Source organism: Nyctereutes procyonoides, unplaced genomic scaffold, assembly GCF_905146905.1.
Source record: "Nyctereutes procyonoides isolate TBG_1078 unplaced genomic scaffold, NYPRO_anot_genome, whole genome shotgun sequence".
Lineage (NCBI taxonomy): Eukaryota > Metazoa > Chordata > Mammalia > Carnivora > Canidae > Nyctereutes > Nyctereutes procyonoides.
Window position 1 is genome coordinate 18,422,686 of NW_026575034.1, and position 17,361 is coordinate 18,440,046.

Genomic DNA, 17,361 nt, shown 5'->3' on the forward strand with positions numbered 1-17,361 from the left:
CAACCATATTTGTGAAGGGAAGTATTGTTTTATCCCAGAGTCCCTACAACTGGGGAGGAGAAAAAACTAACATCTATTGAGCTACTTATCAGCCAGGTGCTTTCCATATATCATCTCCAGAGCCATAACCGAAGCGCTGTGGTTACGTGAGCATACAAGGATTCAGAGCTGGGTTTCTCTAAAGTCACAACTCTTGCTCTTTCAAGCCCTCCCCTATTTCTTGAGCTGAAGTTTCCAAGGCAGATGATTCAGAGAACAGCCTGAGCTCGTCTGTGGGAGCAGGTGGGGTCTGCTAACCCCAGAAGTGAGCCCTGCGCCAGCCAGTTGCCCTCTGCTGGGCTGTGCGCTGCAACTCAATGGTGGTGCTTGTTCTCAGGTGGTTTCTCCCAAGGCCATGGAATCCTCTGCAGGGACTGGGACGCCTCAGCCCAAATACTGCAGTATGGCCACAACCCTGAAGCCCTCTTCCTGGACTGGCCCTGCTCCTCCCTGGGAACTCTCCTGCACCTGCCCCTTTGCCATCCAAGCACCCTGGCTCACCCGGCACAACCTCCTCACCAGGTACAAGTCCCTGCAACCTCTGGCAGAAGTGATGTGCGCCCCTCTTGTTCCTCTCTGTTCTTGGCTCTCGATGGTGTACCATGAGGGGTAGAACTTGCTTCCTGGGAAGGCTGAAAAGGTTCTTTCCTGTGTAGGCTATGGTTTGCTTGTGGTCTTACATGACTCCAGTCTAAACTGTACTCCCTTGGCACTCTGAGGCAAGGTGGCAGATGTCAGAGTTGGCATGGGTGAGAGAAGCAGTCAGACATCGCCAGTTGAAGAGTTTCTAGCTCATTTTACCACCAACTATGAGACTAGCCCTGGCACCACGTGAAAAATTAGGGTTTCTGCAACCAGCTAAGGCAAGCTGGCCAGTTACCTCTTCAGGTTCCCTCGGTAACCTTCAGTTATCCTGGCCTTTCCCGAATCAAATCCTCAGTGGGCTGTGTAAAGTGTGATTGCAGAAGGGAAAGGAAGCTCAGCCCTCAAGCATATACAAGTGATGTAAGTTCCAGGGACTCGCTTGTGTCCATGCCACTCACATAGGGACATGCCAGTTTGAACCCTTAATAACCCGCTTTCTGGATTCACCTATGGGGACCATCTTGTTCAAAGCCAGAGTTAAATGTCCCTGCTTCCAGGCTTGCCCACAAAGTAAACAGCTTTTTCAGAAAACCAAACCCTGACTCAATAATCCACCCCTCTACAGCCCTGGTTTGGCCCGGCCCACAAACCTTTCCAGGAATAGCTTCTCTTTTTTCCTCTCAGTCCCTTGGCCAGCTCTTCTGTGCTTCCCCTGCTCAAACACTTCCTCCTCCCTTCTGATCCCATAGCATCAAGCATCCTTCCAATGTTAGTCTTTTGGTACAGCTATCCAAACACCATACCTCGTCCTGGATTCCCCCACACTGCCTTTGGATTTACCTCCCAGCGCTCTTTCCTGGACTGCTGTTCAGCCTCAGAACCAGGATTTATTCACTTGAAAGGATCCAGGCTAATCACATTTTGATGACCTTAATGCAATTCTCAATCCCCAAATGGTAGTTTCCTTCATTGTCCTCTCCTTCTGCCCTTTCCAGCAGTTTATCTTGTTTTACTGGAAGTCCTAGATCACCAGCCACTTTTTACATGGGTTTCTGTTCCACATAGCCACCTATGTCACATGCCTACTGCTGTGCTGCTCAGATCTGTGAAATGTGTTTTCTTTCTTTCTTTCTTTCTTTTCTTTCTTTCTTTCTTTCTTTTTCTTTTCTTTTTCTTTCTCTTTCTTTTTAAAGGTTTCTCTTTCTTTTCTTTTCTTTTTTCTTTCTTTCAGGTTTTATTTACTCATGAGAGAGAGGCACAGACATAGGCAGAGGGAGAAGCAGGCTCCCCTCGAGGAGCCTAATGCGGGACTTGATCCCAGGACTCTGGGATCATGACCTGAGTCGTAGGCAGATGCTCAACCACTGAGCAACCCAGGTGTCCCGTGAAATGTGTTTCTTGATGTTTTTAGGGCTTGGTTTTCTCCACTCCCTAATTCTATTTGCTTTTTCCCAGATATGTATCTTACCAACCATGTCTCCACATTGCTGACTCAGCATGGCAGGGGCCTGGCTGGTTGGGAAGAGTTGGAGATGCTGCTGACACATGGGTCCTGGCGAGAAGGGGACCAGATGGCTTTTATTACCGGGCTCAGAGAAAGGCTGCTCCAGAGGCAAGTTCCTCACATCTCCCAGGACACTCCTCAGGGTGGCCCTGTCATACCTGCCACGCTCCAGCTGTGTGTGCCCAGCAGTACGGTTTCTTGGATAAGCATACGTCTTTCATGGTCAGGTTCTAGAAGGGAAATGTAAAGGCAGTGAGTTTGCTGGGGCTGTGTAACAGAGTAGCACAAATGAGGTGACTTAAAGAACAGAGATTTATTGTCTCTCAGTTCTGGAGACTGGTGTTGGCAGTGTCGGTCCCTCTGAGGGCCATGAGGCAGAGTCTGCCTTTCCTAACTAGCTTCTGGTGGCTTGCTGACCACCTTTGATGTTCCTTGGTGTGTAGAAATGTCACCCTAATCTTTGCCCCATCTTCACATGGTATCTTCCCTCTGTGCATGTCTGTGTCCAAATTTCTCCTCTTTATATATAGGAACATCAGTCACTGGATGAGGCACCGACCCTACTCAGCCTAGTATGACCTTGTCCTAACTAACTATATCTGAAATGACCCTGTTCCCAAGAGAGGTCACAACCTGAGGTACTAGTGGTTAGGATTCTAATAGATGAATTTTGGAGGGATACAAGTGAACCTGTGACAGTGAAGAAAATTTACAGTAAAAAAGTGCTTTGTTAAGGAAAATTCAATGTGTTGAGTGCTGGGCACCAGCCTAGGGGAAAGAGGAACAAAACGTGCCCACATGCCTGCCTCTGTGCCTGGTCCCCCGCGTGCTGGAAGCCAGGCCTGTACTTTACCTCAGTGGCTGTTTACTTCTTTGGGATTTTTCTCTTCTCGGAGTCAGACTTTGCGAATGTGGACTCATGGAAGGAAGACAAGTGTGAATTCCAAAAAACTGAATTATAGAATTTCCATTCAAAAGTCATTTTGTTGTTTTCAAATAACTAATATGTGAATTCCAATGAAATATTAGCAGAGTTTTGTTCAAATAATAGGCTGTCTGGTGATCAAAGTAACTTGTCACCAGACTTTCTCTTCAAAATCATACTGATTTTTCAAAACAGCTTAAAGGCTCCTCTTGCCCTCCCTTTTATGATGTTCATTTGCTTAGCCAAACCTCTCCACATTGAGGTGATGGCAGTGCCAAGGGCTGCCTTCACGTTAGGCCACAGCTACTCTTTGCCTGTGTGGGCCTGTGGATGAATACACTATCTCTGGTTGGTCTTGGACGCAGGGAAAACACTTTCCAGAGGTGCTGAGAGGAGGAGGAGTACACTGGGGAAAGATCCAGAGGACCCAGGTTATCCCTGGGAATTGCAGACCAAATATATAGAGGAGCAAAGAAAACCAGGAAGAGGAAGAGAACGGAAAGGAATGGCAGGAAGTGACAAACATGAGTTGCCCATGGCAAAAGGAGGTAGAGGGAAGAGCATAGCATCCACAGTACAGCCTGCCTGTCTCTGCCACAATCAGCTCTAAGCAGCATCTGTCTCTGTCCTTTCCCTAGATGGCTCTCACTGTTTTAAGGAGGACCTGGGGCTTGTTTCTAGGGCATTGCAGGGAACCATGGTGCTCCCTGTTCCACTTCCTAATGCCAGATCTCATTGTGTTTTCTTTTCCACAGCTGGAGAGACAGGGGGCTCTGCTTGTGGAATTTGAGGTTCCCCTCATCACAGACCCAAAGCTGCCAGCCCAGTGGCAGAGCATGGTCTTAGAAGAGGATGTCATTCAGTGCTTGCCACCCATGGGCTACTCACTGGAACCTGGGGACAAGGTGCTTGCACCCTGGGAGCCAGACCAACAGCGGTACGGCCCTGGCACTGTTCTCTTGGGCTCGGAGGCAAGAGAGCCCCAGCGAGGTAAGGGAAGCTGCTCTGACCTATCGGTCCCCAGAGGGAGCCAGGCTGGTAGGAGAGAGCAAAAAATGTCTTAGAGGTGAGCTTAGGGCCTTAGAGATATAAAAAAAAAAAAAAGAAAAAGAAAAAATCCTTACCCCCTACTAGCAGCTTAATCCTGGGTGTGGCAACAGATACACAAATCATATCTTTCAGATTATGAAATATCCAGGCAAAATAGCCTAAAACTATTATGTTGGTTAGCTAACCTATGGTGTGACGGGGTTAAGCTGGGCTCACACCAGTACTTATGACTGGTCCCCCATCAAGTTATCCACAGACTGGGACAGTCCCCTCCTGCAGGCCCACCAGTCAGCATCATTGTCTTTCAGAGCATGACAGGCTTCTCCTCTTTCCCCATGAAAATTGAGACAGGGAGGTAAATGCAAGGGCACTGGGAAGTGGCTGAATGGAGCAGGTGCAGGAATGCTCCCGGCAGGCTTTCCAGGGAGAGGTGCCCTCGAGGAGGCCCACAGAGCAGGGGCCTGCACTGAGGTTTGTTTTGGGGGTTAGGAGAACCCTTGTCCATGACACAGAAGAGGTAATTGTAACAAAATGTTGCTCTTTCTGTTACACAGCATCAAAAGGAGGAGAAATTACTGTTCACTTTTGGAATGGCAACACAGCGACCGTGCCTCTAGGCAGGGTTCAGTGGGTGCCCCTGGCTGTCTGGAAGAAGGCTGTGGAGAGGCTGCACAAGCCTTTAATCCAGGAGCACCCCAGGCCCCTCCTCTGGGCCCCTTGCTGCTCTCTGTGGGGACCAGCCACCGGATGTGTCACCAGTGGGCCTTCTCTGGGCACTCCATTCCCATGTCCTCCCTGTGTCCCCCCCGCCTGCTGCCAACTGCTGTGCCAGGGCTGCCTCTGCTGTTGCTCCCTGGCTGGACCTACCTGGTGGCCTCTAACCAGGACCTCAGGGGGCACAGCCAAAGAATGTTCGGAGGTGGAACCGAAGCCCCCAACACAGCTTTTGCCCCTAGTGCATCCTAAAGAAGATGAAGCTTCCGTGCGAGCTCCCCTGGGTGTTTCTTCCTCCTCCTCTTCATCTTCTGAAAAGGATTTGGAGACTGATCTGCAGATGGGCCTCCCCCAGAGGCTGATGGTGGACGGTACAGTCAACACAGACCTCGTCCTTCCTGAGAAGTGTCCAAGGAGGCAGGGTGGCCTCCGCCAGCCTGGGTGGAGATACTGGAGAAACGGGTCTGAGCCGCATCCTGGGAAGCTAGGTATACCTACCTCTTAGGTGGAGCTGAAGACCCTGCTCCCTTCCCTCCCCCGTGTCTCTTAGGAATCTCACTCATGCATGTCCTGTCTGGGGATTGGAAATAACACTTAGGAGCGTGGCCACGTTGATGGGGAGGTGGTGATAAAGGGAAAGTAGTAGGTTTCCACCTGAGCAATAAACCCCAGTAAGAGGATGGGCTGATCTTCGGCGAAGGTCTGCATCCCTCTTTAACAACTGTCTTTCCCTTCTTCACTGTTCTCCTGCAGGGGCCCTGCCATTGTCTGTGCCTGCCCCCCACCTCCGCCCCCTGCCTTTTTTTCTTGGAGCCCTTGAGTTTTCTCTAGATGAACAGTCAAAATGCCTCCGGGTGTTGATTAGAGTTGCCCATGCCCTGAGAGGACAGAAATTAGTCTTTAAACATTCATTGGTCACCAGACCCTACTCTCCAGATGGTCCCCATAGTAAACCAGAGTGGGAACAAGCAGGGCACTCCATCCTGCTGTTCATTCCTTACAAGATGGGGCAGTGTTACTGTCATTGGCCATCGATAGCCATCCCCATCTTCCCCTTAAGAACCATGTTGATTCCCTCATAGGTTTAGAAGTTGTGTGTCACTGGCATGCATCATGCCTGTCCCATTTAATTCCCAGTGAGGCCCAGAAAGCAGATGCCTAAGTCAGTTGGCAGAGGTGGCTAAGCCCAGACCTAGACTAGATTCTAGGGGCCTTGAGGTCACTAACATTCAGTGAACTAAATGAACATTCTGTCTGGGGCAGGGAGGCAGTGTGGTTAAAGAGTACCACTGCTAAGGGCTTTAAGATTTCGAGACACCCACTGTGGGTCTCTCTGCCCTCCACGCTCTTTGATACTTTCGAATTCCCTTTGATCCCAACCTAACAATTCTAGAAGGGCCAGGCTGCTGGCTGCCCCCAGTTACTCTGCTCTCTTCCCTGGAGAGCTTATGACTGAAACAGGGCTCAATCTGTAGTTTTATAAGCCAGGAAGAGGATGGATTCAATAGTGCTTCCTTTTCAGATTATTTTCCTACTCCCCAGGGAGTCACATCTCCCATTATTTTGTTTTACCTCACTCAACCTCTTAACATACACACACCCTGCCAACCCTGTCCCACCCCCAGAGCTCACTACCTCTTCTTTGTGAGCAGGGAGATTTACAAGCTCCTGCAAGAGTGCCAGTTGGCTATTTTTGCTTACCCTCCTGGCTGTTTTGAAAATTGCGTCTGGTACCTTCTTCCCACCTAATTCCAAATGTAGTTATTGGATACAACCCATCCAGAAAGCATGATGGCCAGAAATGACTTAAACTTTATTTCTCTTTCAAAATAGAGAACAGTGGTAGGTAGCTTACAGATAGTTAAGAGCTTTGGGATATCTGACATATAGTTCTACTTCAGTCATCAAGACTAATCCCATGGTGGCATGTGCGACATAACTAATTGAATTTCGGGTTTAGGAGCAGGAAATGGCACCATCTGGAAAGAAAAGAGGAGCAACAAAGAGCAAAGAGTACAAGCTATAGTGATGGGGAATACCAGGGAGCTGGTCCTGGAAGCAAGTGGCGTGAAGCCACCACATATCCTGCCACAAGATGAACACAGAAAACAAAGTCAGGCAACAGCGACACACCAGAGGAACCAGAATGCTCTCAGACCAAAAGCCTTGAGGAGCCAGGTAAAAAGCAGGATGGCTGGGAAGGGGCTCCCTAAGGACTCCTGACATGGTTCTCCACGCCCCTTTTGAAACTGAGAACTCCCGCGCTGTCTTTTCCCAGGAAAATGCACATACCCACAATTCTGCATTCCAGTTCAGAAGGCTTACAGAACCCACAAAGCTGAGCACAGACTTCTTACTTAAATGACACTTGACCCTATGGTGAAGGGGATGGGTCTGCTGGACTACAGCCTCTGTCTGTGGGAGTCTGTTCCTCATTAGGAATGCTAATACAGCTCTACTTAAAACTTGGTTTTCATCATATAAAATACTGGCATTTGTTCTGAGGGCAGACTTGTCATGTTCACAATGAGATGAACTACCAGGCAACTAAACTGCTATTGGCTTGGTAGCTTCGAGAAGTTCAGGGCACACCATAGACTTTTTAAGATCAGTGACTTTTGATCCTTAAAATTACAGCATCAGACTCTCAGGATTTTTTTTCCTTATAGGAAGCTAAAAGAGCAGCAGTGATAAATACCTGAGGAGGTGTTACTAAGTGGCTGCCAAGTCCTCCTGCAATGGACGGGGACAGAGAGGCAGGCCACATGTGATGGGTGCAAAAGCAGTTGCAACCTCACACTCTACAACTTCCCTGCAGATGAGGAGCAAAGGCACGCGGTGGTCCTGGCCAGGGTTCCCCGCGAGGGACCTCGGCGGAGCTACTTCTCTTCCACAGAAGCTGCAGGGCCTGGTTGGTCTGCTTTGGGCAAATGTGTCCACAGCCTCTCTGCCACCTTCTCATAAACCTACAGCTGACCATGAACGACACTGTTTCACCTCTTCATGCCAATAAAAAGGAACTCTCTTCATTTCCAAATCTCTCCCTTTATTACCACAGTTAACCTTTTACCTGGAAAATAAGCAGTTAAGAACTATTAAGACAGCATCATTACATTATTACTTTCAGCAGAAGGGGGAGGGGGGTCTTAGACATTTAAGTTAAAATAGACACTGAAAGGCACAAACTCCAGTTCCCAGAAAGGCTGACCCTCTACAGTCAGCCCTGAAAGCAGGATTACTGTGTAAATATGAAGAAAATCATACGGTGACTTTATTCTTCTTGTTACTTAAAAAAAAAAAAAAGGTGATGTGATAGCCATGATGGTCAACATCATATGGGGAAGACCAAGTCCACACTTTGTCCCGAGTCAACTGCTACCACCTGAGTCCTGGTTAAATCACTTGTACCCACAGTGACGGAATAGGTCCCTGGATATACTTCTATGTAGAGGTCTTTAGAGATGTTCTTAGCCTGCAAGGAAAAGCAGGTATTAGCTGTTGAGACTAGAGGTCACAATGCCGTCAGAGCACCTCTACCAGGCGACCTTGGTGTGCCAGGAGCACAGTGGAATGGAGCACTGGTGTGGGAGACGGAGGTCCTGCTTCAAGGCTCGGCCTGGCCAGACAAGAGGAAAGTCACTTAGGTAAGTCTCAGCCTCTCCTTGTGCTTGTTTCCTTATTTCTAAAGCTGTGGTAGTAAGTACCACATGTACTTTCATAAACATGTACGTGAAAACACCTGGCAAGTGCTAGAATGCTATACAAACATGAAGGGTCATAAAAGGGACACTCCTGGTTGTAGAAAGAGAGGAATTAGGTAGAGGAAAAGGGGATCATTGTTTGGGGGCTCAAAAGCAGACAGTGGGACTTGTTAGCACAGAGCAGCAATAATGACAAGGTACCATGGAATAATGGGAATCTTTCTAACTGTGCTTTGTTTGCTAAATTCATTATGAGGAAGATGAAATATTCTTTTCTCCAAAAGCTGAACACACTGTGAGTTGATTCCATTTTGTCATGCAGCAAGGAGCCGGCTGGCCAGAGCCCTCCCTTAGCGGGCTGGTGCTCCTATAATACAAAACACTGGAAGCTGGAGTTAATGGAAGATTTGTGTTTAAAGCTGTGCTCAGCACAACCCATCTTTCAAGGACAGACCTGACACATGACTGGGAAGTGGGCGGAAGTACAGGCAGAGAAGGGGTGTCAGTCCAAATGGCTGAGAGCAAAGCTGCAAACCAGAAGAGAGCCTGTAATTAAGAGCTGCTATCCCACAGCTGGGAACCCCCCACGAACTTCCTCCCTGCTCAGAAGGAGCCACAGGCGGCAGCTGTCATCTCTGTCACCACACCCAGGCCAGCAAACTTTAGGAGGACTAAATGGCAATATTTATACTTTCATGAAACTTCTTCCCCATCCTCCACCTTGCATAGATTTAAAGCCAACTTTTCTCCAAAGCTGCTTTATGTTCTAGCCTTTCATCCCCAGTTACTGCAAAATTGGTCTTATTTACCTGTCATTTAACTGACATGAAGGTGTATGACTACGCCACAACTCTTTATTGGTCTTTGACCACATAAGTACACAAAGGTAGATTTTAGAATATACAGCTCTATCAGAATTGCAGAAAGCGAAAGATATTCCATTTGTCTGCATAAAAGGAAATACGGGGTCAAGATTGGCATCTGTGATTCCACCATCATGAGTATCAGGAAGATTAGCATTACCAAAATCCAGCAAGTCTGAGAGGCATCTTGGCCTAACTTATATTTGTACTAGAAGTAGAACATTCTTGGTTGTTACTAACTCTAGTATATTTTGAATCTTGGCTAGTAGCACGGTAATATACAAACAAAGATTAAGCAAACTATCACAGCAACATGCTGGAGTTCCTTTCCTCTGAATTCCAGTCCTTCCAAGTTCCCAAAACTTTCCTGGGTTCATGAACTAATGAGTACTTCTTTATCCTAAAAATGAGAAACTCATCACTGTGTTTTTAACAGAGAAATATTTGTGGAAAATGAGAACAAATCCCTTCAAATGTTCTGGAACTTGAGCTAACCAAATTTGTATGTTTCAGAATTTCAGCAATGGTTTTCACTTTGTAAGCAGGAGGGTCAGGCCCCTCCTGCTGCTTGAACAGATGGTGGAATTCCAGCAGGAGCCAGTGCCAGCCCAGCTGAGCTGTAGGAACTGAGAAGGGAATACTTTGCATTCTTTCCAACCACAACTATGAGTTCAGTCACAAAAAGTATCCCTTAAGCTTCAAGTGAAGGAAGGATACCAAAAAGACATAATTTTACACTGAATCCAAATGCTGTACTCTCAAGACTGGAACGTCCCAACATAAAAATACTGTAGGTCTGGAATAAAGAACCCTATAACCGACTCAGTGGGTTCATGGAATTGCACGGGTGGTGAAGCCCAGAACAATGAGGAGATGTGTACTTACAGGCTGGGATGCTGCTAGAGCACACTCTGATGCTTGAGAGATGCCTCCAAGATCAAGGGAGGTTTCCTTTTTCTGGAGAGACAAGTACAAACATTGATCAGTGCCCAGACTCTGATTTCTGGATTGTAAAGAGAAACTTTCTCTTAGTTTATTAGGAACAACTAACAATTGTTCTGTCAGTTTCTTCTAAGTTGTCATCTAAGTTATTATGGCTTTTAGTGGATTCTGTGAGGTAGTTGTAGTCAGATGTTTACCATGCTTGCTTTTTATACTTTTTATATGAGCTTTGGAGTCAGACCAGAATTTGAATCCTAACTCCTGCTTTTACTGAAAAGGGCAGATTGATCTCTCTAAGCCTTAGTTCCCTAGTCTGCAACATGGGGACTAGATTGGAGATTTAAAGTGCAACAGTGACAAACACTTAATGAGCTCTCAGAAAACAAAATTCTCTTGTGTGCTTCTCCCAAGAGTCCGGGTAATAGCGGGGAAAGATGGAATTTCCCTCAGAGGCACCAACTGACGTTTTATAGGAGGGAATGGAAGGACATCCCAAGAATGTCTCTTGTCTACATGTAACCCCATGTTAGGGTCAGGCCAGAAAATGGAACCTAGGGTTCAGGCTCTGGTGTGGCTCCACACATCTCAGGCCAGGGAAACAGAAGGAACCTCCCAGTGTGCATCTAGCCCTCAAGCGTATCCCTAGGGCCTCTCTCCCGTCCTTTCCCTAAACCTGCAGGCCAGAGAAGTTAGGAATCCAACTTGTGGGTCAGACTCTGAACTTAAGTTTGCTACCTTTGAGTAGAACTAGTGGGAGTTTAAAAAGAAAAAAACAAAACAACACACCTCCTCCAAAAACAACAATGAATTTCTACTGTATCAGTTCAACAAGTAGAATCTTTGGCTTCTCCAGAACATGTGATAAAAAGCAAGTAAGTTTGTAGTGAGAGGCCTGTAATTGTTCATTACTAATAGTTTATTTCCTGACATTTTAGGAAAAGAATTCTGTTAAGAGAGGGAAGGGGAGCAGAGGGCACAGCACAGGGAGCTGAGGATACATACCTGGCCATTCCCCATGTCCCAGCACAAATGCACTGCTGACTTCCCTCTGTGATAACGAGAGACGTGGGCTGCCCCTCCTTCCTCCAGCACAGATGAATAATATTTCTATAGGAGAAACATGAAAGATGTTAGGTAACCAAATAATCTGGTCAAACTTTCAAAAAAAAAAAAAAAACTCTGTTACTTGAGGAAAGTATGGTTAAGGAGGGAGGCAACAGAGCAAAAGTAAATTACCTGCTCTCTTGACAGGCCTCTGAAATCCAACAAATCTGAGCCCATGTGAAGTGGCTGCAGAGGAGGAAGTTGCATTTGGCATTACTTTGCTGCCATCTGCTGCCTTTGTAGCGCAAGAACTCTAGCCAACCACAGCTGGGCAGGACCATGCTCTCTGCCAGGTTAAATAATTGTCACAACATCTTCACCCCAATATCAAATACATATGCCTTTTCACCTCCTCTCATCACAAGTTCTGATGAACTGTTCCATGTTTGCTGTCCGAGTCTCAGACAAGGACAAGGGAAGAGGGGAGTATCTCCTTGAGATTTAGAAATACAACAGGAAATGTAACAAAAACTCAATAGCTAGGCAACCCTTCTCCCCGTGCGGAGGAGTGGAAGAAGAGGTCTCTAATTTAAGGAGAATAATCCAAAGGATCAGAAAGCAGTTACATTTTTTCTTGTCTACTTCCTTCCTCCCCCTCGAAGTTAACCTTAGACTTGCCCTTGATTATGACTAATGATGAGGACATCACAAGCCTGCTTGTTTTGAACACAGTGTTCAAACAGTGTTTAAGGCATGAGACCAAAAGAATGCGAAGCTGGGGAAAACACTTCAGGACATAGGTCTAACGATGTATTTTAGGGATTGCTTTAAAATTGTAAAGGCAAACTCAGAACACTGTTCTCAATCCTATCTCCAGAAAGCCAAGGGGTTCGGTCCGAGACTCCATTCCAGAGTGGAAACTTGCAGTATGGACTAAAAATCAAAATGAAGAGCACCAATTCACTGAACCTCAAACCAAAGACAAATGTTTTTCCTTTTAGTGGACCATGAACCAAAATGTTTAAGTTGATCTCTACGCAGAAGAGCTAGATTTTTCTAAAACAATTTAACAGAACAACATAATATTCTCTGGACCATTATTGCATTGATTATGACTCCTGTTGTTGGAGTAATAGGGCTTCTGCAAAAAATTAAGAGATTTTTTTGAATATCTCTTAATATGTGAAATCGAAAAGCAGGACAGAAACAAGGTACTCTCTTCCTTCTCCTTTGCAGACCAGCATCCTTAGAACCAACCATAAAAGAATCCCGTCATGTTAAAGCTGGCAGAGACCACAGAGTAGGCTTTAACTCCTAGACATCAGAGTACCTTCCAGGCAGGTAATGTCTTGGGATGCAGGCTGGCCTGCCTTCACCATTTCTTCAGAGTACTTAATGATGACCTAGTGTATGGTTTTGAGAAGAGGATCTTCAAATCTTCGTACACCCATTTCAATGAATGGTACCCAAAATTTCACCTAAGTCCCTCATGCTACAATTTATGACAAATTCATCTCTCAGTGAAGACCAAAGAAACAGACTCTAAAGGCTGGAAAGCACTTTAGAGATCTTCATTTTATGACAGGGAAGGTAGGCTGAGTGGGATTAACTGGCCCAGGGCATTATAGCCAGTTAGGGGCAGATCATGGGTCTCATTTCTGAGAGGCTGCTCCTGCCATTAAGCCACACCTCCTCTGCTGAGGGCACTGCATCCGTCGCTGCAACCACCCTTGTGGCCAACAAGTGATACAGACTCACAGGGACATACTTAAAAACCACCTTACTTGCAACAGCGGTTAAACTCTAGGGATTTTGTCTTCAGTTTTTGTTTCAATATGTTTTTGAAAACCAGAAAGTCTCAGTTCCAGTTTAGAGCAACCTATGATTTTTTTTTTTAAACTTCAATTCAAAGTTCAAAAAAAAAATCCCTAATATCTGGACTTGAATATTTTGGAATTCAGCAAATAAGCTCCCCGGCCCTGCCCCAGTCTGAAAACAATAATGAAGACAAAGGCCTTCTGTGGTTGGTTCACTGCTTTATCCTCAATCATACCTACAGTTAGACATTCAATAAATATTTGTTGAATACATTCTAACTTGGGACTTATCACCTGGTTTAAATCCCTGTTTACAATCTGGCCACGAATGTGGGGCGGGGTAGATGGGTAGCCTCCAGATTCTCCTTAAAGTCTGCGAAGATCCGGGATCCCTGGGTGGCGCAGCGGTTTGGCGCCTGCCTTTGGCCCAGGGCGCGATCCTGGAGACCTGGGATCGAATCCCACATCGGGTTCCCAGTGCATGGAGCCTGCTTCTCCCTCTGCCTGTGTCTCTGCCTCTCTCTCTCTCTCTCTCTGTGTGTGTGTGACTATCATAAATAAATAAATTAAAAAAAATAAAAAAAAAAAAAGTCTGCGAAGATCCACTTTGTGGCCCGTGTGCAGGTGCATCCAGGCGAGCTCTGCTTTGGCTTACACCAACTTACCCCACACTGACTTGAGGTATAGTCCATGAATGCCGCCATTGTCCTGAAGGAAGCACTGAGGGTTGGTTGTCTTTCTTCTCTCTATTCGAATAAATGGCAAACCACGGGTGAGAGCTGGAATTCGCTAGACAATAGAAGTCATTTTGGGAATAGCATCTTTTTTTTGAAAGGCCTCTGCAAGTGTCAGAAGGCCCTTACTGAGAAAGAACTCCACTCTAAAAAGAATAAACAGACACGCAATTTATCCAGGACAAAGAAAGGGTTGCTAGCTTTCCTGTAATACCAGAGGGCAGCGTGTAAGAATCTTTTTCAAAGTCACCCACCCGGGCGGGGCACTGGCGGTAGGTACCCCCACACCCCCCAGTGAGAATCTGTCAAGCGTCAGGGGTTCTCCGAGGGCTTTTCCGCCCACGTCCCGTTACCTCACGGCTTCCGTCAGGGGCCGCCAGCGGGCCGCCCGGCACGGCAGCCCTCGCCTCACCTGTCCCGGCAGGAGGCGCTGGGGGCCGGCCGCGGGCCGCTCCCGGGAAGCGCCCCCCACGCTGCTTCGGGGAAGCTCCCGCGGACGCCAGTCCGCCGCCCTCGTCCTGGCGCGCTCCAGCACCTCCCGACCCAGCCTCGCCGTGCGCTGCAGGGCGCGTCGGTCCACCCCGTTCAGCGCCGCGGCCGCCAAGCAGTTCTCCATGCCTCCCTGCGCGGGCGCACACACACACACACACGGCGGGGTCAGCGGGCCGCCGCGGCGGGTCGGAGCCCCAGTCTCCACCTCCCCGGCGACCACCGCCCCCGGCAACGCGCCCAAGGCCCTCTCCAGCCCCCGCCGGGCCGGGGCCGAGCGGGTGCGCGCAGACCCCCTCCATTTCCGTCTCCCCCTCCCCGCGGTAGGGCGCCCTCACCGGCCCGCCTCCCCAGGCGCATGCGCCCACCGCGGCGCCGGAGAGGGAGGGCGGGGCCTGGAGCCCCCGGCGCCGGCGCAGCAGGCCGCCGCCGGCCCCGCCTTCTCCCTGCACCCGGGCCGGGGTCCCTGCGCGCCGGTTGCCGGGCTAACGGGCGGGCGCAGGGGCGGGGCCTGGCGGCGTGCGAGGCGTGGGGGCCGGAGTGGAGCTGCGGCGGAGCGGCGGTGGGAAGAGCTCCTGGGCGGGGGCCTCGCCGTTCAAGGTCGTCTCCAACGCCTCACTGGGTGGCCCGGGGGGAGAGTCAGGTGGCCTCCTGTTGGGCGAAGGAATTGTAGGGAGTTAGACACCTGCCCCCAGGCGCCTCTCTCAGCCCGGTCTGTATCTTGAGATGCCGCCCTTGTAAAAACCCCTTTCGTGGGCTCAGCGGTTTAACGCCGCCTTCGGTCCAGGTCGAGATCCTGGAGTCCCCGGATCGAGTCCCATGTCAGGCTCCCTGCATGGAGCCTGCTTCTCCCTCTGCCTGTGTGTCTGCCTCTCTCTCTCTCTCCTTGTGTCTCTCATGAATAAATAAGTAAATCTTAAAAAACAAAAACAAAAAACCCTCTCGTTGGAGGAGATGGAGATGGGTAGGAGAATCCAAACTGTGCTGCTGCTGCCGGGGTGGCGCTTGTCGAAGAGTGTGGCCATGCGGCTGTGCGGCTGTGGCCGTCCGCCCGCCCGCAGGCAGCTGTTCAGGGCCGGGGGGTGGGGTTAGGAGTGAGGGGGGCGCCTGAGTTGTCCGTCCTCGGCCCCGAATCCCTCCAGGGCAGCTTCCTCACTCCTCCAGTGGCAAGTACGGACTCACACACTTTTGGAAGCCGCCTCTCTGGGGAGTTGGACGCACCTTTGCAGAAGAGTTGCACCACGTGTAAATGAGCTGTGCATCCTTCCCGCGCACCGCACTCCTCCACACCTCTGGGATACGTGATGGACGGCGTAGCCCAAGGTCTCACTGCTGATCAGTGGCGGCCACAACACGCTGCGCACAGCGGAGCATTGATGTTCAGGAAGAAGCACTTTAAGGGTTACTGCTCGGTGGGGGTCACTTTAAGGCACACACGGAAATCTTCAATGCTGAGCGAGTCTCCGCAGAGGGCTCGATCAGCAGTTCTGCGCTATCAGGATATTACTGCAACTTGTTTGCACTGTTGCTCATTTCCTGCTTTTCTCTCGCGGAAAGAAATGGAGTAGAAGTCTTCATTATCATTGGGATATTTTTCATTGTAGTGTAAAAGTATTCTAAAACTTTCCCTTCAATAATGCTTATCAAACGCCTCCTTCATTTTTTTTTTAAATTTATTTATTCATGAGACACACAGAGAGAGGCAGAGACACAGGCAGGGAGAGAAGCAGGCCTCTCGCAGGGAGACCGATGCGGGATTCGATCCTGGATTCCAGGATCACGATCTGAGCCGAAGGCAGGTGCCCAACAACCGAGCCACCCAGGTGTCCCCAAACGCCTCCTTCAGAACATAGTAGTTAACCGGTGCACAGGGTCCCCAATATAAGGTCTGGAGAGCTGAGTTTGAATTCAGTCTCTGCCACTTTTTTGCTGTGTGATTTCTGGGCAAACAAGTCACTTAAATTCTTTGAGCTTCAGTTTTTCCTCTTCCTGATGTTCAGGAATACCAATCGTACTAACCTCCTGGATTGAACTTCTTGAGAGTGGGGCCGTATTTGTTTTGTTTAATGAGTTTAAGGTGCATCTAGTATTTCACTTTGCCACAGAAAGGGCTAACAGATAGCTATTGAATGCAGTGAATTAGGAATCGGATTGCTGTAAGGATTTTGAGAGAGAATTCCTGGAAAATGCTTAGCACAACGCCTTGCAACGAGTAAGTACTCCGCAGATATAGCTAGCACTATAATGCCCCAAGCACTGTCCTAGGACTTGGGGAGAATAGAAAGTGGGTCAGGCTAAAGCAGAATAAAAAAAAGAATGAATGATGCTTATAAAATCTGTAATGCTAGGAACTAAATATTAAGATTTTGTTCATAAACTGTTGCTTTTTTAAAAAAAATATTTGAGACAGATCAAGCAAACACAAGCAGGGGGAGTGGCAGATAGAGACTCCTCTCAGCAGGGAGCTGAGGACCCCGAAATCATGACCTGAGCTGAAGGCAGACTCTTTTTTTATTATTATTAATTTATGATAGAGAGAGAGGCAGAGACACAGGCAGAGAGAGAAGCAGACTCCATGCACCGGGAGCCTGACGTGGGATTCGATCCCGGGTCTCCAGGATCGCGCCCCGGGCCAAAGGCAGGCGCCAAACCGCTGCGCCACCCAGGGATCCCTGAAGGCAGACTCTTAAGGGACTGAACCACCCAGGATCCCCTGGCTGTTACTATAAATCTGATATAAACTGTTATGAAACTTAGAGGAGAAAGATCCATCTATGGTTCAGTTAGAGGGATCAAGAAAGGCTTTTTAGAGAAGGAGACATTTGAGCAAAGTCTTGAAGTATGGCCCAGGAATTAATAAGAGAAGAGATATTTAAAATACCTGATAACTGCTTTTATAATGAATGTGGTTGAGAGTGAGACAGAATTTGATTTGCTTTTTTTATTTATGGATT

At 48.3% G+C, this 17,361-nt stretch overlaps 2 protein-coding genes across 9 annotated transcripts; one reads left to right on the plus strand and one right to left on the minus strand.

The window, feature by feature from the left end:
• Positions 1–394: 394 nt before the first annotated feature.
• CUNH11orf16 (chromosome unknown C11orf16 homolog) lies at positions 395–7,040 on the plus strand. Its single transcript, XM_055317636.1, has 5 exons — positions 395–561; positions 2,080–2,236; positions 3,809–4,043; positions 4,658–5,305; positions 6,778–7,040. The coding sequence occupies exons 1-5, from the start codon at positions 395–397 to the stop codon at positions 7,038–7,040; spliced, it is 1,470 nt and encodes a 489-aa protein (XP_055173611.1).
• AKIP1 (A-kinase interacting protein 1) lies at positions 2,228–14,832 on the minus strand. 8 transcript variants are annotated; one of them, XM_055317628.1, is made up of 7 exons: positions 14,746–14,832; positions 14,272–14,540; positions 13,850–13,930; positions 11,560–11,613; positions 11,326–11,430; positions 10,267–10,338; positions 7,843–8,289 (listed from the first exon to the last, which is right to left on the minus strand). In XM_055317628.1, exons 1-7 carry the CDS (start codon positions 14,765–14,767, stop codon positions 8,149–8,151), a joined length of 744 nt encoding a protein of 247 aa, XP_055173603.1. In that variant the 5' UTR covers positions 14,768–14,832; the 3' UTR covers positions 7,843–8,148. The 8 variants fall into 8 exon arrangements, with proteins under 8 accessions (XP_055173601.1, XP_055173606.1, XP_055173603.1 ...); XM_055317630.1 differs by having other exon boundaries at positions 14,331–14,540; positions 14,746–14,807; XM_055317626.1 differs by lacking the exons at positions 7,843–8,289; positions 14,746–14,832 and adding an exon at positions 2,228–2,358 and having other exon boundaries at positions 14,272–14,714.
• Positions 14,833–17,361: the final 2,529 nt, after the last annotated feature.

Coding starts and splice junctions, on each gene's coding strand:
- AKIP1 (XM_055317623.1), bottom strand. CDS start 14,709: ATGGAGGGGGTCTGCGCGCACCCGCTCGGCCCCGGCCCGGCGGGGGCT. Junction 11,431..11,559: donor GAGGCCTGTCAAGAGAGCAG/GTAATTTACTTT, acceptor TTTCTCCTATAG/AAATATTATTCATCTGTGCT. Junction 10,339..11,325: donor GGGACATGGGGAATGGCCAG/GTATGTATCCTC, acceptor TTGTCTCTCCAG/AAAAAGGAAACCTCCCTTGA.
- CUNH11orf16 (XM_055317636.1), top strand. CDS start 395: ATGGAATCCTCTGCAGGGACTGGGACGCCTCAGCCCAAATACTGCAGT. Junction 4,044..4,657: donor GGCAAGAGAGCCCCAGCGAG/GTAAGGGAAGCT, acceptor TCTGTTACACAG/CATCAAAAGGAGGAGAAATT. Junction 5,306..6,777: donor GCCGCATCCTGGGAAGCTAG/GTATACCTACCT, acceptor TTTCGGGTTTAG/GAGCAGGAAATGGCACCATC.